Here is a 23021-nt window from a genome sequence, read left to right on the forward strand (position 1 = left end):
GGCAGAGAATTTTCGGGAGAAGCTCATCAGATTTTTCCGTCGAAATTCAAAAGATTATTCCTTTGACCCCTCTAAACATCCTTAAAAAATGCAAAAAAAAACTTCAGGAAACGAACGTAAAAAATCTTCATGCCGATTCACGCCGCCGCCGCCGCCGGCTAAAATGGCTTTCGGCGTGACGCCGAAAACGCCGCCGCCGCCGACCAAAATTCTGACAAACGCCGCCGCCGCCAATTTTTGGACCGACGCACACCTCTAGCTGAAGTATTCGAAAAATTACCCTCGAACCACTTACCTGTAACTTTTACTCTAAACGCAAATTCATCGTTCTGCTTTGAAACTGTGAAGTACAGAAATTATCGTCAAGCTGATTGGCGTCACTTCTCCAATTTCGTATATGAAAACTTAGACGTCACAACAACCCTAATCAACAACCTAGAATCCGAAGAGCAGATCGACGCTGCCATAACAATCTTCTCGACCACACTAGCAGAAGCAGAGAGGGTTTCAGTTCCACTGCTGGCACGGACCACACGCAAAGAAGAACTACCAGAAAACATCAGACTTCTTATTCGACTGAGGAACATACGACGCCGCCAATACTATCGAAGTAGAGATCCGTATCTACGGTCGATAGTCAATGAGCTGAACATCAGAATTCGAGAAGAATGTGCGCTGTTCAAGTACAGGAACTTTGACACAACAATTCGCAACCTAACCAACAGTAGTGATAAGTTTTGGAGTATAAGCCGAAGCCTGCAAAATACTGTAAAATATCAACCCCCATTGAAGAGTGGAAATAAGCTGGTGGTGACAAACGCTGAAAAAGTAAAAGTTCTGGCAGAAACGTTTGCTGAATCACACAACAATACCCTGGGTGGAGATCCAGACACGACCGCTGAAGTAAACCAATTGATAATGGAAATCACAAGTATGAACAACAATAATGAAGACCCCTCAACTTTTTGCAAGCCTCGTGAAATTAGCACTATTATCCGAAATCTGAAGCGCCGGAAATCACCAGGGCAAGACGGAGTAAGAAATGTACAGCTCAAACATTTGCCACGCAAAGGATTAGTATTCCTTTGTAAAGTATTCAATGCTTGTCTAAAGATTGGATACTTGCCAGAAGTTTGGAGAACCGCTAGAGTCGTACCAATTCCTGAACAGAATAAGGATATAACTCTACCAAATAACTATCGACCAATAAGTCTATTAAGCGGAGTCTGCAAAATCCTGGAAAGAATTATTCTCAGACGACTGAACACCCATCTAGATAGCTCTCAAACTGTCCCCAATGAACAGTTTGGGTTCAAACCTGGACATTCGACGTATCATCAACTTATGCGGATGACCAAACAAATTGAAGCCGGATTTGAAGGGAAAAAATCGACTGGAGTGGTCTTATTAGATGTCGAAAAAGCGTACGATTCCGTTTGGCACGATGCTGTGATACACAATTGCTTAAGCTCCACTTATCCGGTTGCCCAACATACCTAAGCAAAATTGTACAATCATTCCTTACAAACAGGCGCTACCGTGTACATTTGAATGGAACTTTTTCGGATGGTCACGATATTCCTTTTGGTCTACCGCAGGGGTCAGTCCTGAGCCCAACATTGTACAACGTGTTCACTAGTGACGTCGACATGGTGGAAGACGTTTCCTATTTCTTTTTTGCTGATGATACTGGGTACCTTAGTAGTGATGAAGATGCCAAGATAGTGACTACTAAACTACAGCACGCACAAAACAAACTGGAGCAGTTTGAACACCGGTGGAAGATTAAAATCAATCCAGCGAAAACCCAAGTTATCTTTTTCACTAAGAGAAGGGCTGCCCATCGTTTTCCCTCAACAAAGGTAAAAATTAATGGAGTTCCAGTCACATGGACGAAGGAAGGTAAATACCTAGGCTTAACATAGGCTCAATTAATTTAAAATAAAAGTTATTTTCCAAGACAGTGTATAAAGAACTTATGATGCAGCTGCAAGATAAATCAAAACTCTGCAATGTAACTGTTATGTAAAGAAAAATAAAAATGAAATGAAATTAAAAATGACGTCACTTCTCATCGCCTTCAAGACGTCCTAGACCTAGCCTAGCCTCGTCCGTCTTGATGACTAGGGCATCGCCCCTGGAGCGATTGGCGCCTACCCTAGACTTCTTGCTACCCTCATTCGCCTGGGCCTTCGTTTCGGCCTTTGACGTCTTTGGTTTCCTCTTGTTCTTGACCAGGGTCCAGGAGGCGTCATCCCCATCTATTTCCCTGGTCTGGGGCGGCTGAGAGTTCTCAGCCTGCCGTAACCCCTTAACACCTCTTTCCTGGGTGGACGGACCTTCCAGTTCCTTCCTCCCCCGGTTTGGAAGGTACCTGGTCGGGGTTCAGCTTTCCAGCCCCACTACCCTGTGTGTGTATGTTGTCAGGTGTAAGTGGTAAGGTGTCTTACAAAGCAGGTGTAGTGTGTTGAGTGCACAGTAAATAAAGCTTAGATATAACAGGCAGATCATGAAGAATCCCTTGAAACCACCGTGGAAGTTCTTCAAGAAACCTTGACGGGTAACGAAGAAACGACTATGTTACCTGCGGATAGTTATCGGCCAATCCAAACATCAACACCGGTAGCCAGACCCGAACGGCACGGCGACCTCCTAGAACATATCAAGATTTCCTTTACTATTTAATAAAAGGGGGAGATGCTACCGTCATGCTACCGTCACGGTGTACATGAGTAAAATTTTCATCAGTTATGAGTTACCTTTCGAATTAAATAGACGCAATTACAACATTGGTATTTCTGTTGATACCTTATCAAGAAACCCGGAAGGTAACAATTTCTGTGATAGATTCCTGTGTGGCAGTGAAATTGCAGTTGTTTTAATTATAAAAAGGCAATATCTAATTGATTTGAAAGCAGCAAAGTAAGCTTGATATGAACAACAACGGAGACCTACCAAAATGACAATCAAAGCAATCTTTGATTGTCAGCAGTCAAAGACATGTGGCCAACCATCACGGACTGGAGTGACAGTTTTCCAGCAGACTTCCGTTTCCCTTGCAGCGTGATAATCTCAACAATTCCCATCAGCATTGACGATTTGCTTCGGAATCATTCGACGATTTGCTTCGAAATCCCTTTAACGATTTGCTTCGGAATCATTCGACGATTTGCTTCGAAATTCTTCGATGATTTGCTTCGGAATACCTCGAAGATTGGCTTCGGAATCCCTCAACGAGTTGCTTCAACTCCCTGGAGGATTCCCTCCGGAATCGCTGGAGGATTCTTTACGTAATCCCTGGAGGGTTAATTCGGAGTAAGTTATGGATCCTGTACACCTCCGGTGGTGCAAAGGGCCTGAGCGATGTCCAGCTATCGCTTTAACCTGTTGCCATGTTAAATTACGGTCAACTTATTTTATTTCTTTATTTAGGCTTCACCGCTATGAGCCTCTGCTGTGATGTCTCGCTGGGTTCTAGTCTAATGCTTGTTTATAGATTTAATTTCCGCCCCTACGTAGAGTATGGCCGACCCAGCCCCACTTCCGATCCAGAATTCCTGTTGCTATCGGCCTCTAGTGACAACAACGATGGAGCTCGTTGTTTGAGATCCAGTTGTGTAGCCACCAGGCCCGAATTATATACCGCAGGCATCTGTCGATGAACACCTACAGCCGTTGAGTGTTCTCCACTGATACGCACCATGTTTAGCTAGCGTATTTCCTTGTTTTTCTAGATATTTCTTAAAAGCACAAAGAGCGCCCTACCAAGATATTGGAAGCTTTCAACATTCTCCACTGATTGCCCTGCTACTGTGTAACTGGAAGGGGTCACCGTGTTTAACATCCAACGATTTGGTTTTGTTGATGTTGATGACTAAACCTGCTGTAGAAAAACACTCGGTAAGGTCGTTGAGCTTACTCTGCATATCAGAGCGTCGTTGAGCGAGGAGTGTAACGTCAGCCAATTCGATGTCGTTTAGATGCTCCATGGTTATGGGCTGCCATAACAGCCCGCGGTTTGGAATGAGGAATAATAACGGTGATATAATACATCCTTGCCTCACACCAGCTACGACCCGGATAGCACCGGATAGGGTCGGACAAGACCCCATTGTGCCGCATTCTACACGTGAAGGCCTCGTACTGTGCCTCGATGAGGCCGATGATTTTCCCAGGAACCCCCCTTTTTTTTACAGAAAATGCTGCTAATCAAGCCTGAGAGGTCTGAACTATCTGCACGCTGCATAACGTTGCTAATGCATTCTACATTCAAGTGATATAATTCTTTCATTCTATCTCCACATCCATACCACAATCAACCACGAATTATTAGATAAATTATATATTTACGGCTTTCCTGCTTCATAATAGTAATAATCGTAATAATAATAATAGTATAATGATCATATGCAATGTAATTACTGATTAATTAACAATCATCACCTAGGGTTTTAGTGGATGCCATTTTGTTTTACCTCTCCTTCTCACAATCTCGTCTGATAGATTCTGTTTGTCATCGATGACGGTGCAGTCTCGACGGTATTCTATATCCTAAAGTATATTCTTGCTGTTTCATCCTTGCCATCTAATTTGATCGATCGATTCTTGGCTTTGATTATTTAGTACTTCTGCTACTACAGTTGTTACATCTATGAAAAGGTTGTTGAACTAACAACACCTCTGTTATGCGTAAAGCATACATTGCGGGGCGTAAAATCTCCTCGGATTCCAAACGTTTCCTCTGATTCAACATCGTACTTTCGTTAATTTACAATATTCAGTTATTACACAGCGGGTTTACTTCAATAGTGTTGTTTCTAGTAGAGCACAAAGCAAATATGCGCACCGACTTTTTTTTAAATTCAAAAACTTGCCTAAAATCTGTTAGTTTAGTTGCTTATTCATAGACTGGGTTACAGTTTTGTTTTCACTGTTTCTGTTGGATTGGGCTGATAAAATTCGACTTTATTTTCTTTCTTTTTATAAGATCTATAGATGAGTGTCTCAAAAACCTAATGTTAGAAAAGATCTGTTTAATCATGGCTTCTCTTAGAACTCAAATGATGTTAAAAAGCATAGCTTGAGAATATAGTCCATGTGATTAGTTTCCTCACATTTTCAAAGAAGCTAAATCAAAAATATACGGGGATTAAAAAACTAGCAAAAAATTTCCAGGAAGTGTGAGACCGCTCTAAGACTATTCAAATGGATTGAACTAGTCACTTGACACCAAGAATATCTGAACAAATTCATTTTGAGTTTTGAAATAAATTGAATGGAGGTTGAAAACATTTTACCTTTCACTGAATTGATCGAATCTGCTTGCCTAATGTAAATTCAACAACAAATTGAATAAAAATATACAAGTTTCAATCAAGTTTTTTTTTATTGTAAATTGTTTTCAAAAATATTCAAATATTTCTCATGGAGACAAGCGCTTTGGCTCAGATTCCGTCGGCTTAAACCAACAAATATTTCGGTCCCTTCTGGTCCACTTATGTTTGCTTCTGATTTCCCGTTAACCTTTCCAACATTGCCTTTTCCGAGACACCCTAATCTATAGGTTTGAAGTCTATTGGCTCTCCAGCTCACACTCAGTTGAGTGCAACGTCTTGTATGCGACTGTGTTACGATACGATACAAGTCGCCACTAGGTGCCGCTATCGTAGATAACGATCGTGTGTCCGCTACACGACTTTAAACTATTGTTTATTTTTCGCGCATTCTATTATGAGGCTTAAAAGACCAGGGGGATGAGTACTTTCGGGCGTATTTCCTATCGATGTGGGGGGCTTGCATTGATACCTAGGCGGCGAAGGGGATAATATTCTAGCAAAGACGAGCGAAAGGGAAAAAGGCTTCTGCAATAAAGGAGGTTTCGTTCACGTTTTCCGATTAAGAAGTGCTCCAGGTCCGTCTTTAGGATCTATTAAATAATTTCCTTGCTAGGGGTGGATATACCGAGTGCTTCCTCATAACCGCTAATTCCGGTTTTCATTTCTTTCTTCGATTTCTTGGACTTTTTGTGGGGCTTTTTCTCATTCGGCTCCTGCTGGTCACCATTTGCGGAGATACTCGATTGCGTATGGTGGTCCTTTTTGTGGGACTTTTTCTTCGTCTTCGGTTCATCTGTCACCTCTGGCCCGAGAAGGGTCACCGGGCGGCCTTCGACGGTGGTTCGCGAACCGATGGAAGAATGAGAGGATGTTTTACTTACCTGCTGTTTAGTGTCTTCCGGATCTTCGTTCTTGCGATGCTGCCGCCTCTCCCGATGCGGATCTTTGTTCTTGTTCTTCTTCTTGTCCTTTTTGTGGTGGTGCCGGTGCGAAGACGACGACTTCCCCTCTTCCGGATCGACGGTCGAACTAATGAGATTGCGTTTGGATGTTGCGGATTTTTCAGACGATGTCACTTCTGGTACCCGCGATATTAGCAGATTTGGATTGCCATTGTTGTTGCTGGATGGGGCCGATTTCCGGGATCCATGCGACGGGCGTTCATCGACGGGTCTATTCAAGAGAGAGAGAGAAAAGTGAGAGATTGTTAAAATTGGGCGCATTGTAAAAACCACTTTGATCAAAAGAACGGCCAATGTTGACAAAGTGAAGCCACTTTGATTTGTATCTCAGATTTAAAGTGTGACATTTTGTTAATCGAGGCTCAGCATTAGCCAATTCGACAAGAGGTGAAGTTCATTTTCTCGTACTGACTTTCGAAAAATGCTTAGACGGATATGATAAAATGGAATATCGCCAGTCGGCAGATCTTGTCTAATAAACTTCTTCGTTAAACCGAAAAAGCAAAGCTTGAACAAACATTCCCAAATATAAAGATACAGTAATATGTATAAAGAAATCTTACACATCCAAATCGATGTCCAACGCGCGGTGAGGATCGTCCGGGTCCTCGGTCACCTTGTCTTCCGTGTCGGACATGATTGCACCTTCCGGCAGTTCAACTACCGTATTTACAACGTGTACGGGTTTGGGGTCTGCAAAATTCATAAAAAAAATCAATATGTTTGAATCCCATTCGGAGCATCGTATAGTCGTACCGTCACTATCGGAGTCACTCTCCGAGTAATGATGCTTGCTGCTCTTCTTATGCCGCTTGGACTTCTTACTGCTAGATTTCTTACTACGTCCGCTGGATTTGCCCGTTTTTTGTTGTTCCATTAGATACTTATCAGATCGTTTAGTGTTGGCTGAAAGAATATTTAAAAATCAGAAATGATCTCAAACTTAAGAATCGATTTGCAGCAGTCTCACAATGTATCTGAAGAGGCACCTCAAGAGCGATTTCCGCAATCGGAATATCCTCATAGTTTTCCGTCGAATTTTGATATTCGCCGCCCGCGTCCTTCTTTTTGGCCGACTTGAGATAATTGGGATTATTCGTTTGCTCCATAATACGTGCTTCACGAATCTGCAAATATATTACAAATTAATTAATTTTCGATTTAGAATCACCAAATCTTTATATGGATCGTACCCGCTCCAGTTCCTCTTGCGTATGTTCCTTCTTGTAGTGCTTATGATCCCCATTTGCCTCTCGGTCGTCACTGTTCCCAACAAACAACGAAAACTTCTCCTCATCGCTGGATTCGCTGTTCGACTCCAGCGGCTCGTTGATCCACTCGTCCAGATCCAGCCCTTCCGGTAGTTGAACCTTTCGTTGCGCCTTCGGCGCCACCGGATTCAAATCCCCTACGAACAGCTCCCGGATCTCCTGTATCATCGCCCCTACATCGGCAGGGATTGCCTGTTTTCCCAATACCTCCGCTTCGTCCACCGTGCTTGCTATGTCCGTCAAAATGTCCGAACTACTTCCTGCTAGTCTATCCTTCAGCATCTGTACCATCATAAACGCCGAGCTGGCGCGCTCCTGCACTTCAATGTCCCCAGAGCTCTGATAAACCGGGAGACCCTCAAGCAGAAGGTCACAATACTTCCGGATGTCCGCCAAGTTGTCCTCCTCGAGACAATCGTGAACAAGATTAGCAAACAGTTTGGCCGCATTCTGAACGTACACGGCCTGTATATGTCCAGGCACTTGTCGGGCCTGCAGCAGTGTGCTCAACGTCTGTTCCGGATTGTCCAGATGCGTTCCAAATTCGCCCACAATCCAAGCCGCTGCGTACAGAACCTCATGCATGGTACTGTTCTGGGCGGACACCGGATAACTCGATAACAGACTCGACATTTCGTTAACGGCAAAGCTTCTCACCGCCTGGACACGAATGGCCACATCCAACAACTGCGTAGCAATCACCTTGCCATGCTTGGATCCGGATTCCAACTGAATCAGCTCTACCATAACCGTCAGGTACCACTCGAAGTTGGTCACATACTGGTACGATCCTTGCGAGCAGATTTCAATCACCTTGAACAGCAGTTCGTCCCTGTAGGCGGACCCTTCAGCCCGCTCCATGTGCCCCAGCAGACGCCGCACAATCTCCATCAGGTTCTTCTTGGACACCATGCCGTACAGCAGATCCAGCGCCCGCAGTCGAATCGATTCGTCCTTGTCGTCCAGACAGGCCAGGATGAGATCCTTGTGGGTTTGAACACTCTTCGGATGGGTCTTGAGGATTTTGGACATTGCCAGAAGACCAAGATATTTCACTGTAACGAACGGATTATTGAATTGATCGATTTTTTATAGGTTTATTACCGTTGAGCACTTACAGTTTTGGTCTGAATCTTCGATGAGGATGCGTAGCTTCTGCACGCACAACTGGATGGAAGCGCTATGATTGGGCATACCACTGCTGATGCTTATCAGCACGGCGATAACCGTGTTGATGCACTCGTACAGCAGACTCATCGCTGAGGTGCTGTGGAACAGAATACGATTTGGGAAGGCGTACGTTAGATTTGGAAAGTCATTTTGGAAGACTAGTGTAATGAATACTTGCTGGCTAGCATCTGAATTTTCCTACTTAAGGCTATTAATGATCTACTATCAATATTTACAGGATTACAAATGCGAGACTAATTTGATACATGATTTATTAACTATCGACCTTAAATTAAGCCTATTGTAAATAAAACGCAGGATGTTCTGCATGACTACGATACATTAAGCGAAAACAATGTGCGCATTTTTGTTTCGAGCAGGGGTAAACGGAAATCTGCAAACAGACACCTGCCTGAAGAGGTTAACACAGGTAGCGTAGAGATGGGCTCACCCGACCCACTAGACCCAAAACCCCCCTTTCGCCAGTCCGTACCTCCGACCCGCAATTAAGCAATACTTCAGTTTACTTAACATAGGCAATCGCCCAACCTTTATGGTATCTAATAGAGTAAAAGTGTTAGACATAACCCTTTGCTCCAATAGAATCAGTCACGAGTTGACGAATTGGCATGTGTCAGATGAGGAATCGATATCAGACCATCGCTACATCTACTTTGTTCATTTGAATGTTACTTCGCAGACCTTGCGTTTTAGAAATCCTCGTCCAACAAACTGGGATCTTTACACAGAGTTGCTCTCTACCAAATTTCATGGATATCTACCTTCTATAGAAACTCCTACCGACTTGGATGATGCAGTTGACGTTGCACATCATGGAATCTTTCGAAGAAGCTTGCCCTTTACGTTCTGTAAAAACCTCAAGAGGAACCCCTTGGTGGAATTCCGATTTGGCTAAGCTAAGGAAGCAGTGCAGAAGGAGTTGGAACAGACGCCATTCAGCAGAGACGGATTCTTTCAAGTTGGCTCGCAAAGCTTACAAGAAGGCTCTACGATCTGCTGAACGATCCGGCTGGAAAAACCTTTGTGCAAATGTTTCCAATTTGAGTGAAGCCAGTCGATTGAATAAAATTCTTGCGAGATCCAAGGATTTCCAAGTTGGCGAAATTCGCAAGCCAAATGGCGACTACACTTCTTCTGATGAAGAATCGTTAGAGCACTTATTTGATACGCACTTCCCTGGATGTGTCTGTATAACATCTTCGGATGATCCTGATGTCTTTTCATGTAGCTATGGGTCTTGGGCTCAAGCACGTAGAATCATAACTACCGAATCGATTCAATGGGCACTTAACAGTTTTGCTCCCTACAAATCTCCAGGGGAGGATGGGATTTATCCCGTTCTACTTCAGAGAGGTTTTGAGCATATCAAACATGTTTTGAAAAAGCTTTTAGTATGCAGTTTTGCTACTGGGTATATTCCCATATCCTGGCGGGATGTCACTGTAAAGTTTATCCCAAAAGGAGGACGTGCTTCGTATGAAGAAGCAAAGAGTTTTAGACCCATCAGTCTGACCTCATTTCTTCTGAAATGCTTAGAACGTATTATCAATCAATCTGTTTGGCAAACATGCCTCTTCATGTTAATCAACATGCTTACCAATCTGGAAAGTCCACCGTGACTCTTCTACACAAGGTTGTGTACGATATCGAGAAAGCATTCGCTCAAAAGCAATCGTGCTTGGGTGCTTTCTTAGATATTGAAGGTGCTTTCGACAACGTGTCTTTCGATGCAATATTGGAAGCCGCACGTTGTCATGGGCTACCTAATATTATTACCAAATGGATTCACCAGATGCTTAAAAACCGACATCTCTACTCGACATTACGTCAAGCAGCGATTAGGAAATTAAGTGTCTGCGGATGCCCTCAAGGGGGAGTATTATCTCCACTTTTGTGGAACCTCGTTGCAGATACGCTATTGAGGTTACTCAATAATGGCGGTTTTCCTACCTATGGATTTGCCGACGACTATCTAACATTGATAGTGGGTTTCTGCATTACTGCCTTGTTTGTGTCGCCAATATGGCCTTTCGGTCAATCCGAATAAAACATCTATTGTTCTTTTCACGGAAAAACGTAATCGTAATGGTATTCGTCCATTACATCTTTTTGGTTCTGAAATCAATGTAACTGATCAAGTAAAGTATGTGGGTCTAATTTTGGATTCAAAGCTTTCCTGGACTCCTAACATTGAGTTCAGAATCAAATAGGCGTGTATGGCTTTCGGCCAATGCCGACGAACCTTTGGTAAAACTTGGGGTCTTAAACCCAAATATATCAAATGGATTTACATAACAGTTGTACGACCAATTTTGGCTTATGGGTGTCTTGTGTAGTGGCAAAAGGGGGAAGTGAGGACAATTCAGTCTAAATTAGGCCATCTTCAAAGGATGTGCCTAATGGCAATGACTGGTGCGTTCTCTTCAACTCCCACGGCTGCTCTCGAAGTTCTTTTCGACGTGGCCCCACTACACATACATCTCAAACAAGATGCATTTTCTTGTACTTACCGACTATCGGTACTCGGTTTTATAGAAGATAATCCTGTAAACCGCAGTTCTACACACACTTCGTTGTTACCGCTTATGGTTAATTGGGACAAAATTTTTCTTGCTCCAAGTGATCTCACACACGTTAGTAGTTTTCCTTATAGGACATTTTCAACACAATTCCCTCGCGGAATGAGTGGACATCTGGCTATTTGGAGAGAAGTATGTCGGAGAGCATAGTTTGTTACACTAACGGCTCCCTCCTCGAAGGTAGAGCAGGTGCAGGCGTCTATTCGCGTGAGCTGAGATTGGAACAGTCACACTCACTGGGTACACACTGCACTGTCTTTCAAGCGGAAATATTTGCCATCATGTGTGGAGTGCAATCTGCACTGCAGCAACGCATTATAGGCAAAGTAATATACTTCTGTTCAGATAGCCAAGCAGCTATTAAAGCTCTCGCCTCGGCCAACTCAAGGTCGAAGTTAGTAATCGCATGTCGAACTCAAATTGAGGAACTGAATTCAGTTAATACTTTACACCTTATATGGGTACCTGACCATGCTTCCATAGCTGGAAACGAATTGGCTGATGAGTTAGTCCTGAGCCAGCTATTCCAATATCCAAGTGTTGGGTGAAGCTTTTGATCAACTCTTGGGCTGTCACTCAGCACAAATAGCATTGGAGTAGTCTGGATTCATGTCATCAAACAAAATTGTACATCCGGGAGCCATCTCCGGTAGTAGCAAGCTATTTAGCTAATCTGTCTAAACAGAATTGCAGTATCTTAGTCAAGGCCTTGACAGGTCACTGCCGACTGAACTATCACATGGCAAATATTCAACGCGTTGAATCATCTGTTTGTGATAGTTGTGAATCCGATTATGGAACTTCTTATCATCTAATATGTAACTGCCCAGTCTATGCAGAATTGCGCTTTCAAATATTTGGTAAACACTTACTTAGTGAAATTGACTTCAGAAACCTGAACCTTCAGAGTATTTTGTTGTTCATAACCCGTTGTGGTAAGGAGCTATAAGCTCTTGTACGCTTATGCGTTGTATGCCCTCTTCAAGGGCCCTTTTCCAAACATTCCCTTTGTTCTCCCATCCACATTCCTTTCCTTTTTGTTCACTTCCTTTTTCGTCAGGTGTGTGATGAAAAAGGCTGTGAAGGCGATGGCACAAATCTCCCAAATTGAGGTGAACGTGCCCCTGGAGCCGACGTTCTGATACCTGATACCCCCGACCCGCAATTAAGCAATACTTCAGGAGGAGACTATTGAGAACGCTCACACTTATGCTAACGCATAAAGCATTAAAAACACATCGACTTCATTGGTTTTATCCTCACTACCCGTCGATCGTAAGCCACGACAGTTACCTAACGGTCTCTACCAGTAACTCACTGAGGAGACGACACTCTGAAAAATCTTCACGTCATATTTACCTGAAAAAAATGTGGTTCTCATCCACCATACTTTTCACGTAAGAGTGACCTGAATGACATGTAACCTGAACAAAGTTTAGCTTCGTTGAGTTACGTGATTTATCCGGTGAATCTGACTGGATTTTCCAGTACTAATGACGTGAAGTTTGAAAGTAGTTACGTGTTTGATCAGGTGAACCTTACGTGAATTCTACGTACCGGTTACGTGAACTTTTAGTGAAAGCTACATGAAATCAGGCAACCACTACATGGTTTGAAATATATTGCAAAAATGTTTTTTTTAATAAATACAAAATAAGTTAGTGACGCCCGCAGCCGTAAAACGGAGACCTCGTCGCATGTTGATGTGTTAAAAATCATTTGATGCAGAACGATGTGTTTATCATTAGACAGAGAATGCTGTCATTCGGCCATTGCGCTTCGAAGTTATCGCAAAAACACTGTTGGAGAACAAATCAAAGTTACTGACGAATATCGAATAAAATTTATCAGATTTGTTGAGAAATGATGAAACTAGTTTATTTCTCGGAAATTGCTGCTATTTCCGCTGTAAAATAATTCAAAAAGTAGTCCACCCTTGGAAGCTGAAATCTGGAATAACATTTCAAATTAACGCAATCGAAAAACTGTAATTTCTATCTTCATGTAGCTTCGTCTTCTTCCATATCACTACGAATCTTATAAATTTCATCCGACTTCCGTTGATGTTTTTTTTTCAAAATCCCCGTAGTTGCACCTGAAATATCGCTTACTTCTGCGAAGCCTAAATATGTTTAGGTTATGTGTCATTCATTCGTACGTGAGTGTCAAGTCAATCTCACGTGAAAAGTATGGTGGATGAGAACCATATTTGTTTTCAGGTAAATCTGACGTGAAGATTGTTTACAATGCTGTTTTTCCGCAAATACCGAAGCTGCAATCAGACGAACACAATCTCACCTAAATTGTTTACGAGTACATACAAACATATTCACCATGATTTTTAGTACAAGTTACGTGAATTTCAGGTGAACATTACTAACGTCACGTAACAATCGTCGTTTGTTCAAGACAGATCAGTTACGTGATTTTTCACGTGAATATGACGTGATGATTTTTTAGAGTGGAGCACCCCGGCAAAAACAATCGCACATGGACCGCAATTACCTCTATATTCGTACACGGAAACAAATCGGTTACTGTTTTCATGATTTTAAAATCATGAATTCATGAACCGTCTTATTTCATGAAATCATGATTATGACTCATGATTTCATGAGCAAATTTACTTAAATCATGAGTCATAACAACTGCAACCATGATCATAATTCATGATTGCAATAAGCGTTACCTTTACGGCCGTATCTGTCAAACCGCGGCCCATTACGTTAAGCGGTCTTTCTTTTCGATTATTTAAATTGTTCTGTGAGCAATAAGCTTCTTGTTCAATTGTACAGGGTGTTCAATAAGTTCGAATACAAATGTTTGATCATTGTGTTTGTAAGCCCAATGTACATATTCTGTATAAGTATATATACGGTATATATACGCTAACGGATGTGTGTGGTGTTGACATTCTGTCACTTGTTGTTTGTTTATTACGCGCGGTGAAAATGGATTGGGGCATTGTAAACAGCATTTTTTGAAGGTCAAAATCATTGCGGTGTACTACAAAACTGAGATTTTGGGGAAGATTGATACCCCCAGTAGCCCGGTGATAAGACGGAGATCAGCCCTACATGTTCCAATAGGACGATAACCCTTTATACACGAAAAATGCGATTTAAGCCTTATATGGGGACAATTTCATCGACTTTTTGGACAAAACTTTGCGACCTCCCAGCTTCCCGGATTTGAAGCCTCTTAACTTTCTTGTATGGTCCTTTATTATGTTAAAGCTGTACGAATACTAGGTCAGTACCTTGGACCTGTTCAAGACGTAATTCTCAAAATCTGGAACGAAATGCCCATGCAGACCGTGCGTGCCGCTTGCGATGGATTTCAGAAACGTTTGAAGCTCGTGAAGAAGTACAAAATAAAGGTCATTCCAGAAGAAATGTTACAAACGTTCCTTATAAACAATACTTTCAATGAAATGTAACCGGGAAAAGAAATAATTTAATTACAATTTTTAAATATTTTTTGAAAGTGTATTCGAACTTATTGAACAGTGAAGTGCTTAATGTGAATATGGGCATAGAAGGAAACGTGAAGAATCAACTAAAATAGGCAAGTTTAGTTTTAGATTACTGCAGCTTAATGAACGCAACTACCTTTCCTAAGTCACGTGAAGTTTTGGGAAAACAAACCAATATATCATCGGAAATGCATCTTTAAGGCCATCAGACATTCTACATCCATGGTTGGAAAATTTCGTGGTTGAAAGAAGATGTCTAATCTTAAATGCATTCGTAGGAAAACTATATAAGGTAATTTTTCTTTTCATTTTAGTACATCTACAACTCGATCACCATGTCAAATGGCCACGACTTTGCAAGCATAATATTCTTTTTGCAGATATGAATCAAGATGCTGTTTTCGCAAAAATTGGTTTCACTGATTTATCTCGTGGCATTGCGAATCTGGTACATAAAACAACCAATTTTCGTACTCATGAGCCCATGAATTTGCAAAACTTGTGCAACAATGCACAATTATTGATTGTATTGATTGTTTCAATTTTCAAAACGAAATACCATAAATGTGTCGAGATCTCCGTCATGCAGGAAGCTCCCATTTTCATGAATTTGACTCATGGTTTCGGATCGAGTGACTCATGATTTCCAGAATAGAACTCCCATTTTCATGAGTCTAATTCATGATTTCTGGTTGGATGACTCATGATTTCATGAGCCGTCACTATGATTTGTCGTTGGTACCACAAAACGTAACGCACCAACGCGTTATGGGTAAACAGATCATAAAACAAATCATGAAATCATGATTCATAATCATTTTTTTTTTTAATCTTTATTAAGGTGTTTTTTTAATCTACAGACTAAGTTCAACACCGATTCATAATCATGGTGTATTTTCATAACATGAAATCGCACTAGATTCATGAAATCATGAGTCATATTTATCATTTTCGGGAATGGATTTGTTCCCGTGTATACTGAGGTCCCCGCAGCCCACCCGCGACATGTTGGTTACAGGGGTGAAAAGGTGTTCAAAACGCCACCATCGCTCGGAAGCCTCCTTTCAAGAGGCTCAAAGCCTCCTTTCAAGAGGCTCAGAAGCCTCCTTTCAAGAGGCTCAGAGCCTCCTTTCAAGAGGCTCAGAAGCCTCCTTTCAAGAGGCTCAGAAGCCTCCTTTCAAGAGGCCTCAGAAGCCTCCTATCAAGGGGCTCGGAAGCCTCCTTTCAAGAGGCTCGGAAGCCTCCTTTCAAGAGGCTCGGAAGCCTCCTTTCAAGAGGCCCGGAAGCCTCCTTTCAAGAGGCTCGGAAGCCTCCTTTCAAGAGGCTCGGAAGCCTCTTTTCAATAGGCTCAAAAGCCTTCTTTCAAGATCTTTCTAGAGGCTCGAAAGCCTCTTTTCAAGAGGCTCAAAAGCCCCCCCTTTCAAGAGGCTCCGAAGCGTCCTTTCAAGATGCGAAGGAAGCCTTCTTTCAAGTGGCTCGAAAACCGCCTTCAAGAGGCGCGGAAGCCTCTCTACAAGAGGGCTACTTCAGGGCTCGGAATTATGTTTTCAAGAGGATTGAAAGTCAACTTTCAAGAGGGGGTTCCCTAAATTAATGCAAAAGGGGTCCCTTTAAAAAAAAAGGTTTAGAACCGCTGCCCTAGTGTACTGCTCTGTATTCCGTCTAGGAGGACAGTAGCAGCTACATTAGACTGGCCCTGGAAACAAAAAGTTGTCGAATTCCACGGGGCACTCCCCAGGATTGTGTCTTTGGGTGAGAAAATCAATCTCTCAAAATTTCAGGTCAATCCCTGCGGGCTTGGTAGTCATATGGCTACTGCTTCTGCCTCATACGCAGCGGGCTTGGTAGTCATATGGCTACTGCTTCTGCCTCATACGCAGGAGGTCGTGGGTTCGTTCCCAGGTCCGTTCCATTCTCCTACTTTGTATCTTTCTCTTTATTTCTCATGTTCTAGCAATCGCTAGAACTGGAAATGGACTTCCATACCGTTTCCATTACTATTCCTATGCCTTCAACTTGAGTATTCTAACAGTAATCTGCTAGAATTGGAAATGAACTATAGAGCTCGTTTCCTACATCCAATTAGAAATTCCATCAGTTACCTTCTCCTATCTATCACATTGGCAGCTCGTTAACCAAGACGGACCTCTGCCTTTCCAACCTAACCCAGAAATTTCAACAAATTCCGCATGAACTCGTGGCAAGTGCAGAGGTATATTCGGCTTGCAGTGGGCGAGTGATTGCATCATCATTTCCTCCCCCTTCCCTACATTGACTTGCATTCTGACGTGGCAGGCGCCAGTATGACCTAACAAATGAGATCACCAGTTCTTGTACATTGAAGATGTGTGCTAGTCCCAAGCAAACATCTGTTGGGTCCGTGTGCAAGAACAGCTGATCTGGTCATAATGGAGTAGCAACTACGAGCAGTCAATCAAGCTCAGCTCAGCTCAGCAAGCTCAAGCTCTCAAAATTTCAGGTCAATCCCTTGTTGCATAAGCTGGCGCAATTAATTTGAAGTTTTTATGGGGATTTCAGTCAAAATGTATAGGAAAATACTCCTTCGTCACTCATTCGATCTGGAAATTGGTTCTGATTGCTCGATTGAGCTCAGAATTTCAAAAACGGTAGTTGGTATGCTACAGAACAATTTCACAGAACATTGTAAGATGAGCGTCTTACCGCACGGCTAAGGAGGGCCCCTTGAAGGGCTGTATATTATTAAGCTTATACATCACGGCAGACTACGGTGGGCTGGTCACGTTGTTCGTATGCCGGAAGAACGTCAAGCGAAGATAATATTTAGTAGAGAACCCGGAAGAGGCCGCAGGCTTCGTGGAAGGCCGCGTACACGATGGCTTTTTGCAGTTGAAGAGGACCTGAGGGCGCTCAATGTGCAGGGCGACTGGAAGCGATTGGCCCAGGATCGAGTCCAGTGGAGAAGGATACTCCATTCGGCGTAGGTTCATCGAAGAGCTGTAGCCCATTAAGTAAGTAAGTATAGCCTTGAGCTACAAGTTTATAGCGGATTACCGGACCATATTCGTTGAGCTTCTTCCTAAAGATCCTTTGCATCTGATTGGCTTTAGTTTTCAGGCTTTGTCACCCATGTCAAAGTTTCTTGAAGAGAAGCAAACTCCTTGTCCCTTCCTTTCTTCCGCGCGTAACAATCTTTACTGCGCATTGCCTCATCATGCGTTCGGGGTTCATCTTGGTGTGTAGGGGCCAGTCGGGTGAATGGGTAGAATACAATATTTTCTAGCTAATTTTCAGTTTCGGAAACTTCTTCTGCTGGAATGAACCAGCATGACGTGACACGCCGATCTTGTTCGTTGATAGATCCAGAAGACAATATCCTTTACGCTGTTGCGAATAATCAACAAATGTTATTTATACCGATTTTGAGTCCAGCTTGGAGCGCTTCTCCTTCGGGATCCATACATAAGCTTGTGACCCAAACGACTGCAGATGATTGACGTCAGGCTTCTCCAATGTCCATAGCTCGAAAGCTCGTCCATAGATTTTGAAGGTAGCATGCTGGTGTATAGCTGGTGCAAAACTGCTGTCGAATGCCTTCCTGACAGCAAACATTTTTTATTTTTCGTCTTGGAATTTGCCCTTCTGATCCGATCGAAGAACTTTCGGTAGTCTTTCAAGCATTGTCTTCATCTCTTGAACATACTGTTTGATATAATCTATAGCACCAATCACCATCGAGTAGCGCGTAAAGTCGTCTGTGATGGCAATGAAGTATTGACACCCACCCCACCTGGAGAAGCTGTGTTCATTGGTCCGCATAGATCTGTGTGCACCAGGTCGAGTGCTTGTTTTGTCTTCTTCTTGGATTTGACTTCCAAGCAACATTCGCAAACTGCCTTGACTCCAAAATTTACAATTTTGAGACCAGTAACCATATTATTCTTCTCCAGCACACCAACTGCTCCCGGGTCTCTATGGCCAAAAATTCTATGCCATGCATGTTGGCAAATCTCCGAATAATTAGCTTTACTTTGTGCCAAATGTGCCGAAGATTGTACAACTCATCCGAGACAACTCCAACTACTACTACCTCCTCACCCTTGAAAATGTGGCAACGTTCTTCGTCGAAAATAACAATTGCTCCTTTTTTCGTTGCAGATCTTACCGAAAACAGGTTTGATTCAAGGTCAGGAGCAAATACCTTATTGCTGAGGGCCATTTTGTTGACAAAACCTTTTGGTCCAATGCACTGAATGCGGCATATTCCTTTTTCATCTTATTTCGTGTTCATGCCGTTTGCCAGTACGATGTCATCTTAAATGGTTTCGTCTAGCGAATCAAAATATTCTTCACTGGCTGCCACGTGTGAAGTTGCTCCAGAATTAGCTACCCATAAACCATGCTTGCCGCCCTTTGAAATTAAAGCCTCTGAAAACTGCCTTCGCCATCCTGGTGGTTTCGAACCATTCTTCCTTGGTTCCTTCCACTGGCTTTGCACCAGTGAACGGCAGATCTTTCTGTTAGTGCCCAACTTTGTGGCAATCATGGCAAATAATTTGCTTTTTCGTGCTCGCTTTCAATACCGATTGCGATCCTCCAGAGCAGTTTACTAACTCGTCGATTAACTTCAACTTGACTAGGTCGAAGGTTAGATCAGCATCCGATCTGCTTTCCAAACCCGTTGTTAGAATCCGGCATGCTTCTGAGGACCATGAAAACTTGCAAATTAACGTCCAAACCTGGCCGGCCACCGAAAGGCGATCGAAGAGAAATTGCATCTCTGTAATGTGCTCCTCGACGTCCTCGGCATCAGTACAACGCATATCGCACAGCTTCTTTTGAGATATGAGAGTTGTGCGCTCGTAATTCCTTTTGAGGTTGTCTCACGCTTCCTTTGAAGTGACTGTGTCCTGAATAAGTTTCCGCTGGCTGTCGTCGACCATAAGGCCAATTGTAGCTTTGGCCTTCTGATCACCCTTCTTGCACGCCGCTACTGTTGCTCCATTCGCTTGATCTTCTGCTGGACAAGTTACGTTCATTTTTTAGTTTACATCTAAGCAGATAACATAGATAACAAGTAATGTAAGTGGACTATTGACTTATCAATAAAGTCTGACCTCCCAGAATTTAAAAAAATTGACAGAATATTGCACCTTCAAGGTTTTACAAATATACTGGGGTCGCTTTTAATGCGGTTACTATTTTTAAATTTTTCGGTCTACATCAATTTCCACAACATTTAAATTCCAACTGATTCTTCTGCGATATTGTGGAAAACAACCCACGTGAAAGGCGACCCCAGTGTTATGCTTTTATCTGGAGTTTCTCGCTGTTTGTAATCCTTGATCATAACATTATTCACTATGCCTATGTGACTATCTTTCGCTACTAAGCCCTTATGATAAATAACTTGCCTATGAATCAAATTGGTCAACGGTTCAATTAGCTTTTTGCCTAATCGAGGTTCTAGCGGAGTTAAAGCACCAAACTGCAAATAGTAAGAAAAATCGGTAAGGATAGAAGCAATCACACATAAACTAATTAAAAACAATTCGTAGTAAAAAAGGGTCCGATAGAAACCTGGAAATCAACTCAATTAATGGATGGGTCAGTTTTCTCCCCAGGGCCGGTTCAATAGCCGTCAGGCTGGCAAACTGTTTCCACCCAACAAGACACACGTTTCGATTAAAATAATAAAATAAATAGCGCAGAGCCGACGCACTTACCAGTTTGATGATCTTGATCAGCATCCAATTGTTGGTGGAAGTGGTCATCAGTTTGAAGAAAATCGGCGCCAGCGAGAGGTAATTTTTCGGATTCTTGCGAGCCAGTTCGCAGATGACGTTCACGGCGGCCGACTGCACCCCCGGGTCGGGGTCCTCTAGTTTTTCCTTTAGCTTCGGAAAGGCCGGACGGAGGGCCTCCGGATACCGGAGAAATACCTTGTACATCATGAGGACGGCTTTCATGCGCAGATACGGTCGGGTGGAACTCATCTAAAATAGATTTTTTTTTTGTGAATTTTAATATCTGAAGGTAATAAATCATAGAGGAATATTGTCGCTGTCGTCACTGGCAAAACATCTTTTGCTGGGAACTAACGTCAACAAAAAATCCTTAGGTTTTGACAAAGCATGTTCAGGAATAAAAACAAAAGGAACAGTAGCGACAATCGTCCTCTATGGATTATTACCTCTATTATAGAATCAGATTAGATTAGTTTAAAAACACAAATCCGATAAGAAAAAGTTCTTAAAAACCGTAAGCCATTCTTACCAGCGTCATGATATCATTCGCCAAATCCCTGGACAAATCCGTCGAAATGAAACAACTCAACCCGGACAGTGCCACCCCGGCGTCGTACTGATTGGTCGAGCTCAGATCCTTCCGCACCATGTTGGTGGTCAGCATGAGCAGCTCGCTGTCCGGATGGAAGCACTGGCTGGCGGCCAAATACCCAATCCGCTTGCAGGTGAACCGATTCGAGCTCATCACCTCGATGATGTTGAACCCCGCCCAGGATATGTCATACCCGCACATCTGCAGATAGGTCAACTTGGCCACGGCGTTGGCTTTCACATTGACGTTGTCCTGTCGCAATTCCTGCTTGATCTCCTCCATGCACTGGGCAATGTATTTGGCCTCATTGTCCTTGTTGTTGCGGATGCCTCGTACCAAATCCGTTAGATTCTTGTCGAACATCCGCTCGAAGTTGCCTTTCACCTTCTTGAGGGCCATCCCGGACCCGTTCCGGGGTAACAGCTGGGGACGACGGTGCGAGAGTTGCGTGGGAGTAGTCGCCCCCTCCTAACTTTCCTTCCAATCGCCAAAAAACGCCCGCTACTGGGCTGATTAGTACGCGATGCCAGTCGCAATTTTCTTCTTTTATGCTTTCTTTCGTTTCGCGTTCCGCTTACCAAGAATGACTCAAGCGAGTGAACGATGAGCCAATCAGTGCCCTGATCCGCAGCAGCTCTAGATTCAACTTTCGCCACATCCACAAGACGAGGGGGAGCTGCGCCGCGGGGCAACACCAAGATAACAAAACTCTTCGAGTACCCTTCGCTCTATTACACTCTCCGGATCAGCACGTCATCATTTCGTTTGGTCAATATCGTTGCACCATTCGAGGGGATGTTTAATTGCGAACCAAATGACTGAAAATCTACACTCCGATGGTCGCGTTCGATTTGATTTTCCTTTTGCTTTCGATCGCGGACGACACCAGACGACGATGCACTTTTCTTCGCGTTTGACGTTTTGACTCGCTCGGGGCTGATGTGTCAAAATTCCGCGAAAACGTCGCGACGCTGTTCGTCGAGTTTTTAAAAATAAACAATCGACGAACGCGAATGACGAGGGGTATGGAAGCATGCATGCATGGAATCTACGCGGCACTGGCAACCAGGATACATTTTGGCGCGTAAAATGCACACTGTACCTAAATGCAATAATAATTTTCAAAATTTTAAATTTTCTTCTTCATATTCACTTTTAATTTTTTTTCTTACTACTCATTTCCTCTTCTCACTTTCCACTTTTCATTATTCACTTTTTATTTCATTTCACTTAAAATTTCTCACTGCAACTTCTACTGTCTCAGACTAAGAGCCCTGCACATAGGATACGTTTACGTTGCGTTTAACAGTTTTCCCATGGGAAATCTGTCAAATGCAACGCAAACGTTTGCTATGTGTGAGGCTCTTAAGTCCGGAGTGGGGTCTTCAGTAGCAAATGCGTAGGATTGCCAATCCGGAGATGGCAAGTTCGATTCCCGGTCCGGACTAGGATGTATTCGGCTTGGAAACTTTCTCGACACCCTGGGCATAGTGTATCCTTTGTACTTGCTACACAAGATACATGGCGGACAGAGAAAATCCCCGAAAGGCTTACAATTAAAAACCGAGAAAATGCTAATAGAATACTAAGTTGAAAAGCAGGTAAAGTTCCAGTTGGATTGTAGAGGCGTTGAAAAAGAAGAATAATGTAAGCCGAAGTGACCTGTGCAGTGAATAAAAGTCTTCTCTATTTAACTCGGTCCATGGCTGCACGTCGGAGATTCCGCAAATCGTCATCCACCTGATCGATCCACCTTGCTCGCGGTGCACCTCGCCTTTTTGTGCTCGTTGGATCGTTCTCGAGAACCATTTTCACTGGATTATTGACCGATACCGTACATCAATCAGATTTTAATTACATTTTGTCGATAATTTATTATAAGCATTTTA

At 43.0% G+C, this 23021-nt stretch overlaps 1 protein-coding gene across 1 annotated transcript; it reads right to left on the bottom strand.

Moving 5' to 3' along the window:
* Positions 1-4320: 4320 nt before the first annotated feature.
* LOC134207253 (AP-3 complex subunit delta) lies at positions 4321-22063 on the bottom strand. Its single transcript, XM_062682973.1, has 9 exons — positions 21070-22063; positions 20520-20789; positions 20208-20281; positions 8688-8836; positions 7492-8624; positions 7269-7425; positions 7055-7204; positions 6862-6991; positions 4321-6509 (listed from the first exon to the last, which is right to left on the bottom strand). Exons 1-9 carry the CDS (start codon positions 21529-21531, stop codon positions 5930-5932), a joined length of 3105 nt encoding a protein of 1034 aa, XP_062538957.1. The 5' UTR covers positions 21532-22063; the 3' UTR covers positions 4321-5929.
* Positions 22064-23021: the final 958 nt, after the last annotated feature.

This window comes from Armigeres subalbatus, chromosome 1 (genome assembly GCF_024139115.2).
Source record: "Armigeres subalbatus isolate Guangzhou_Male chromosome 1, GZ_Asu_2, whole genome shotgun sequence".
In the NCBI taxonomy this organism is placed as follows: domain Eukaryota; kingdom Metazoa; phylum Arthropoda; class Insecta; order Diptera; family Culicidae; genus Armigeres; species Armigeres subalbatus.